The following is a 7,758-nucleotide window of genomic DNA, read 5'->3' on the forward strand; positions in this document are numbered from 1 at the left end:
CCTGTCATCCCAGCTACTTGGGAGGCTGAGGCAAGAGAATCACTTAAGCCCAAGAGTTTGAGGTTGCTGTGAGCTGTAATGCCACAGCCCTCTACCCAGGGCAACAGCTTGAAAAAGTTACCATCTGCTATTAAGCTAGATGTTAAAGAGATCTGTAAGAATGTAGAACAATGCCATTGTTTCTCACTAAGCATTATATGCCTATTTTTCATTAAAATGTTATCTATTTTCAAAGGAAAATCAATTTCTCAGTTTTAACATCTAATACTAGTGCCAGATAAAATATTATATATTTTTTTATCATTTTCTTATTTATTTATAATTCTTTAATCTGGATATAAGCTTTCTTAACTGCCTTGCAAATACTTTCTTCCACCATGTGGCTTGTCCTCTCATGCTCTTTATGGTAACTTTTGATAAATGAAAGGTCTTGATGTAGCTAAGATCATAAATCTTATGAGGTAAGTCATGAGATATTCTCCTATACTTCAAAAAGATATCTAGTTCTTTCCCATTTAGGTATTTAGTTAACATGGAATTAATTTTTATGTATGATGTAAGATCTAATTTCACTTCTTCTACATAAAGACACAACTCTATAACATTACTAATGTAAAATTTTTTCTTTTTACACTACCTTCAATGTCATAAATAGATCAAATATACATATATACATTGGTCTGTTTCTAGAATTTCTATTATATTCCACTGGTTTATTTGCCTATCCCTGGGGTAATAATATATAGCTTTATTTATGTTAGTTGTTTTCTTTTTTTTTTGTAGAGACAGAGTCTCACTTTGTTGCCCTTGGTAGAGTGCTGTGCCATCACACAGCTCACAGTGACCTTCAACTCCTGGGCTTAAGCTATTCTCTTGCCTCAGCCCCCCCAGCAGCTGTGACTACAGGCACCTACCACAACATCCAGCTATTTTTTGGTTGCAGTTTAGCTGGGGCCGGGTTTGAACCCACCACCCTCAGTATATGGGGCTGGCGCCCTACTGACTGAGCCACAGGCCCCACCCTATTTATGTTAGTTTTATTTATTTACTTTATTTTTTGAGACAGAGTCTCATTATGTCGCCTTACGTAGAGTGCCGTACTGTCACAGCTCACAGCAACCTCAAACTCTTGGGCTTAAGTGATTCTCTTGCCTCAGCCTCCCGAGTAGCTGGGACTACAGGTGCCTGCCACAACACCCAGTTACTTTTGTTGCAGTTGCCACTGCTGTTTCAGCTGGCCAGGGCCGGGTTCAAACCCACTACACTTGGTACATGGGGCCAACGCCCTACCCACTGAAGCAGAGGTGCCACCCTTGCTTTCCCATTCTTGTGATTCTTTACTAAAGAGAATGTTCTCTCTGGCTCGGCGCCTGTGGCTCAAGTGGCTAAGGTGCCAGCCACATACACCTAAGGTGGCAGGTTCAAATCCAGCCTGGGCTCGCCAAACAACAAGGACGGCTGCAACCAAAAAATAGCTGGGCATTGTGGCAGGCACCTGTGGTCCCAGTTACTTAGGAGGCTGAGGCAGGAGACTTGCTTGAGCCCAAGAGTTGGAGGTTGCTTTGAGCTGTGATGCCACAGCACTCTACCCAGGGGGATAGCTAGTTCTGTCTCAAAAGAAAAAAAAGAGTACGTTCTCCAACTCTATCCAGTTTAATACAAAAGATACAAAAGTGCTCATCTTTTTTTATGGCTGAGTAGTATTCTATGATATATATATACACCACAGTTTGTGACTCCATTCCTTTGTTGACAAGCATTTAGGTTGTTTCCACGTCTTGGCAATCGTAAACTGAGCTGGGATAAATAATCCAGTGCAAATGTCCTTATGATAAAATTATTTTTTCTTTTAGGCAGATGCCTAGTAATGGAATTGCAGGATCAAATGAAAGGTCTATTTTGAGTTCTTTGAGGATTCTCCATACTTTTTTCCAAACAGTTTATGTCAGTTTTATAATAAATCTTGATAGCTGGTAGAGCAAATCCCCCCACCTTGTTCTTTTTAAGAGTTTCTTGTCGGCTCTATGCCTGCAGCTCAAATGGCTAGGGCACCAGACACATGAATGGGAGATGGCAGGTTAGAACTCAGCTAGGACTGCCAAACAATGCAACTACAACCAAAAAATAGCTGGGTGTTGTGGCAGGCATCTGAAGCCCCAGCTACTTGGGAGGCTGAGGCAAGAAAATCACTTAAGCCCAAGAGTTTGAGGTTGCTGTGAGCTGTAATGCTATAGTACTCTACCAAGGGCAAAATAATGAGACTCTGTCTAAAAAAAAAAGAGAGAGAGAAATATATATAGAGAGAGTTTCTTGTTGTTCTTTAGCTGGGCGTGGTGGCTCATGTTTGTAATCCTAGCACTTGGGAAGCCAAGGCGGGTGGACTGATTGAGCTCATGGGTTTGAGACTAGCCTTAGCCAGAGCAAGACCTCATCTCTAGAAAAAAATAAAGAATAGCCAAGTGTTGTGGCAGGCACCTGTAGTCCCAGCTACTAGGGAGGCTGAGGCAAGAGAAGTGCTTAAGCCCAAGAGTTTGAGGTTGCTGTGAGCTATGACGCCATGGCACGCTACTGAGGGTGACAAAGTAAGACTGTCTCCAAAAAGAAAAGTTTCTTGTCTTTCATTTATTTATTTGGGGGAGGGGAGTGTTCCCTGGGAAATTCAGCCAATGTGTAATATAGGAAAAAAAAATCTAGTCTTCCTATCCACGAATACTTATTTAGGTTTTTTACAATATTTTAAGTTACTTTTTTTTTGAGACAGAGTCTCATTATGTCGTCCTGGGTAGAGTGCTGTGGCATTACACCTCACAGCAACCTCACAGCTGGACATTGTGACGGGCGCCTGTAGTCCCAGCTACTCGGGAGGCTAAGGCAAGAGAATCATCTAAGCCCAGGAGTTGGAGGTTGCTGTGAGTTGTGATGCCATGGCACTGTACCAAGGGTAACAAAGTGAGACTCTGTCTCAAAAAAAAAAAAAAAACCAAAACAAAAAACACACACACACACAAATAGATTGTCTTTAAATAGAAACACTAATGAAAATACAGGAAGGCTGCCAGGTTCAGCAGCTCAAGCCTATAATCCCAGTGCCCCGTAAGGCCAAAGTAGAAGGACAGCTTGAGGCCAGGAATTTGAGACCAACCTGATGCAACATAGCAAGACAATTTCTACAAAAAATACAAAAGATTAGCTTTGTCACGGCTACTTGGGAAGCTGAGGAAGAAGAATTACTTGAGTCCAGGAGTTTCAGGTTGCTACTGCACCAACAACTGGTCTCAAAAAAAAAATTAAAGTTAAAAAATTTGTACTTTGGGAGGGTAAGGCAGGTGGACTGCCTGAGCAGAAGAGTTCGAGACCCTGCCTCTAAAAAATAGCCAGGCGTTGTGGTGGGCACCTGTAGTCCCAGCTACTCAGGAGGCTGAGGCAAAAGAATCACTTGAGCCCAACAGTTTGAGGCTGCTGTGAGCTGTGACACCATGGCACTCTAGCTGCTTATATTATTATCCTTTTCTTATGGTCTGTAATATCTGTAATAATTCCCACCTCTTACATTCCAATACTATTTGTTCATGCTTTTTCTCTTGTCTTGATCAACCTCATCTAGAATTTTTCAATTTTGTTTTTTAAGAGACAGAGTCTTGCTTTGTCATTCAGGCTGGAGAGTAATAGAGGGATTAAAGCTCATTGTAGTACTAAACTCCTACACTGAAGAGATCCTCCTGCCTCAGCCTCCCAAGTAGACGGGACTATAAGTGCAAGCAACAATGCAACTACCAATTTTATTTTCTCAAACAGCTAGTATTTCAGATGGGCAGGGTGCTACAGATGGCTCACTCCTGTAGCGCTCTGGGAGGCCGAGGCTGGGAGATCCCTTGAGATCGGAAGTTCAAGATGAGCAAGACTGAGACCCCCATCTCTATTTAAAAAAAAAAAAAAATCAGGTGGGCATTATGGTAGGTGCCTGTAGTTCCAGCTACTTTGGAGGCTAAGGCAAGAAAAGACCCTTTGAACCCAGGAGTTTGTGGTTGCTGTAAACTAGGCTGAAACCACAGCACACCAGTCTGGACAACAAAGTAAAGCTGGGTCTCAAAAAACAAACAAAACCTCCTACTGTTTCCTTTGTTGAACTCTTTTATTGTGTGTTTGTTTACTCTTGTGATTATTTTTCCATTATGGTAAAATACATAAAATTTAGTATCTTAACCATTTTTAAGTGTACAGTTTGGTGGCAATATGTACATTCAAACTGTTATGCCACCATTAGCACCATCCACATCTCCAGAACTCTTTGCATCTTGCAAAATTGAACTCTATGCCCATTCAAAAATAGCTCCCCATTCCAGACCCCTACCCTAGCCCCTGGCAAATACTATTCTACTTTCTGTCTCTATGAATTTGACCACTCAAGGCATCTAATTCTATATTTCATTAGTTTCTGCTCTTATTTTATTATATGGCTTCTTTCTTTAGTTGATTTGCACTTCTTTTCAAATTTCTTGAGACGGAAACTTAGCTCATTTTTACAGCACTTTTATGTTCCCTTGCAAGTATTTTACATATGTTAGCCTAGTTAGTCTTCACAACATCTCTAAGAGACAAGCTATTGCTCTCACTTGACCACTCCACGAAGTGGCAGATCCAGGACTTAACCCAGGCAACCAAATTCCAGAGCTTGCATTCGTTGTTTTTTTCTTTTCTTTCTTTCTTTCTTTCTTTTTTTTTTTTTTTTTGAGATAGTCTCACTTTGTTGCCCTGGGTTGAGTGCTGTAGCTTATAGCAACCTCAAACTGTATCTCAAAAAATAAAAACAAACACATAAAAAAGCAATTAAAAACAGAAGCACTAGTCAGAAAGAAGCATATCATGGCCAGAGAGCATCATCAGGAGAAAGATTAAGTGGTGCTTTAAAAAAAAAAAAAAAAGAAAAGAAAAGAAAAAAGAGGGCAGCACCTGTGGCTCAGTGGGTAGGGCACCAGCCCCATATACCGAGGGTGGGAAACTCAGCCCCAGCCAAACTGCAACAACAACAACAAAAAAAAATAGCTGGGCATTGTGGCGGGTGCCTGAGGCAAGAGAATTTCTAAGCCCAGGAGTTGGAGGTTGCTGTGAGCTGTGTGACGCCGCAGCACTCTAAGAAAAAGGAAGAAGAGTTTCAAAAGAAAAACATGTATATTATTAGCAGGAAAGTTACAATGAACTAGTTAGGCAAATATCCTTAGATCTTCAAGCATGTTCAACTATTAGAGTTCTTAGTAATGAGTAAAAAGGGGAAACTAAAAGTCCAAATATTTTAAGGTTAGATCATACAGAGCAATAAAAATTTACTTACTTCACTAGAGCAGCTGCTTCAGGAAGTACATCAGCAAACGATTCACGGAATATGATTGCATTTTTCCTCTTACAGTTCTGTATGACATCATTGGCAAGGTAAAAGAGATTCAAACGGTGGGGATATGCAGCTAGAGATAACAAACAAAAGACAATAAATAAACGAAATGAGTTGATTTATACTTAGTTCAACTTATTCCAAAACAGTGTTCTCAAACTGTTACTGCTTTTTTACATGGATATAAACAGTGGAGGTAATGACATAGAAAGAAGGAAGGGTGGATAAACAAGCTCAACTTGCTGTGAAAACACAAAAATACAATCAGAATGTCACTTCCAGCAAGTCCTTGGCATTACTATTATAGATAGATCCATTCCATCACCTACCCCAAATACTACTCAGATATACATAAAGTCTTCCCTTCTGCATCTGCTGGAAGGGAGGCTCTGTTCCATCACTAGGTAAAATAATATAATCCCATGTAAACAAGTAGGTTAAGCTTTTCAAAGGCCCATGACAAAGCCCAATCAATTTACTACCTAGAACCTTGAGCAAAGCTAACTCAAGTATCATTATTAGTCAGGACAATTATCTTCTCTCAAAACATGAATTCATACATAAAACCATCCATGTCCATTTACCTAGTAAAAAAGTGTCACTCCTAATTAATGAAGAGTAACCTCTCCACTGGGTACTGTGTTTCTTAGCTCCTCTTGACTCTTTGGGAACCATATACCATTAACTATCCTTGCTTCTTATATTGAAATTTTATCTTCTTATAAATTTTTATTTTCTTTAGCACTTTCACCTCTAATTTATGTATATATATGTATGTGTGTGTGTGGCTGAACACACACACACACACACACACACACACACACACACACATATATACTTTTTTCTTTTGGAGACAGAGCCTCAAGCTGTCACCCTGGGTAGAATGCCGTGGCATCACAGCTACACAGCAACCTCCAACTCCTGGGCTCAACTAATTCTCCTGTCTCTTGCCTCCCAAGTAGCTGGGACTACAGGCACCTGCCACAATGCCCAGCTATTTTTTGATTGCAGCCTTCATTTTTGTTTGGCAGGTCCCGGCTGGATTCAAACCCACCAGCTCAGTGGTATGTGGCTGGCGCCTTAGCCACTTGAGCCACAGGCACCGAGCCCATTTAATAAATCTCTTAAGTCTAGCTAATTTTGTCTCCAATAACATTCTTAAGTTTACCCCTTTTTTTTTTTTTCCTATTATTGTTCTTTGTTGTGCTTTATCACCTTTGACCTGGACCACTACTACAACATCCTCCAAACTGCTTATCTTTAAACTTAGTCTCCTCAAATTTATTCTTTATTGTTGCCAAGTTTATTCTCTAGCACACATTTTCTATTTCTCATGCCAAAGTTAACAATGGTTTCCCACTGCTTAGTGAGAAAACCTGCAAGATCTCACCCTCCTTTATGATCTTCCTTCCTGGCTTCTCTGCCAGTCTCATCTCTTTCCCACAAAATCTGAAGTACCATTGTTAATGAATTACTCACAGTTCCCAGAACCCTGGCTCATGGTCTCTCTGCTCACCCCCCCACCCCCATAATTTTTCCCTTCTATAACTCATCCTAAATAATTTTCAGTGGTTTTCCACCCATTTATAGGAAATTCTAAATTTAATTCATGTCAACTTATGACCATTCCCACCATCTCGAGCTCTTCTACTTTCCCCCATCCCAAACTCTTTATTATAATATTACTTCTCTCCAGTGCAAATTGTCTTGTCAGAGCTCTGTGGAAATTCTGGAGGAATAAAACAAGTTGGTAGGAATAAAACAAGTTGGTTTGCAAAGATGTCAAAAGGAAGTAGAAATTGAGAAAGTACATACTGAATGCTTTTCAAAGTGTTCTGTAACCTGTGTTTTGCCTACCTGCTGAACGTTAACTTTAGCCAATATCTTCCTTAAAGCTCCAGCTTAGTGAATTACACTTCAGTCTCATCTCCAACTCCCATCCCTCCTTCCCTCGTCTTGTTGCTCATTTCAACCGTTTCCTTCTTCAGGTCTCAGTTGATATGCAACATCTTCAAAGAAGCATCCTTGACTCTATAACACTGTCTTTAGTGCACCCTGTTCTTACAGAATTTATCACACTATTGTGTACCTGACTGCCTACCTACTGGAGTATAAGCACTCTGAAGGCTAGGATTCTGTCTTATTTACTGCCATGTTCTTAATGACTAATTCAGTGTCTGGTAGGTGCCCAATTAATATTAGTTAAATGACTGACAGAGAAGTTAAATTTTTATAAGCAGGCAGGAAGGGGTAGAACATTCCAGAGAATAGGTCATGAGCAAAAGTGCTGAGTAGAACTCTTTATCACTACCATTTAATAGATGGAATGAAGCAAACTACCCAAAGTCACAACTTTTTTTTTTTTTTTTTTT

At 40.2% G+C, this 7,758-nt stretch overlaps 1 protein-coding gene across 5 annotated transcripts in view; it reads right to left on the bottom strand.

Annotated features, from left to right (window-relative positions):
* The window catches only part of RPRD2 (regulation of nuclear pre-mRNA domain containing 2), a 117,236-nt gene that overhangs the window by 37,539 nt on the left and 71,939 nt on the right, over positions 1–7,758 (bottom strand). For all 5 annotated transcript variants that reach the window (XM_023519428.1, XM_012811769.2, XM_023519429.1 and 2 more), the window contains exon 2: positions 5,330–5,459. In XM_023519428.1, the coding sequence (XP_023375196.1) occupies positions 5,330–5,459 (130 nt within the window). The remainder of the gene's footprint in view (positions 1–5,329; positions 5,460–7,758) is intronic.

This window comes from Otolemur garnettii, unplaced genomic scaffold (assembly GCF_000181295.1).
Source record: "Otolemur garnettii isolate 467f Iridium unplaced genomic scaffold, OtoGar3 scaffold00174, whole genome shotgun sequence".
NCBI classification, from domain to species: Eukaryota; Metazoa; Chordata; class Mammalia; order Primates; family Galagidae; genus Otolemur; species Otolemur garnettii.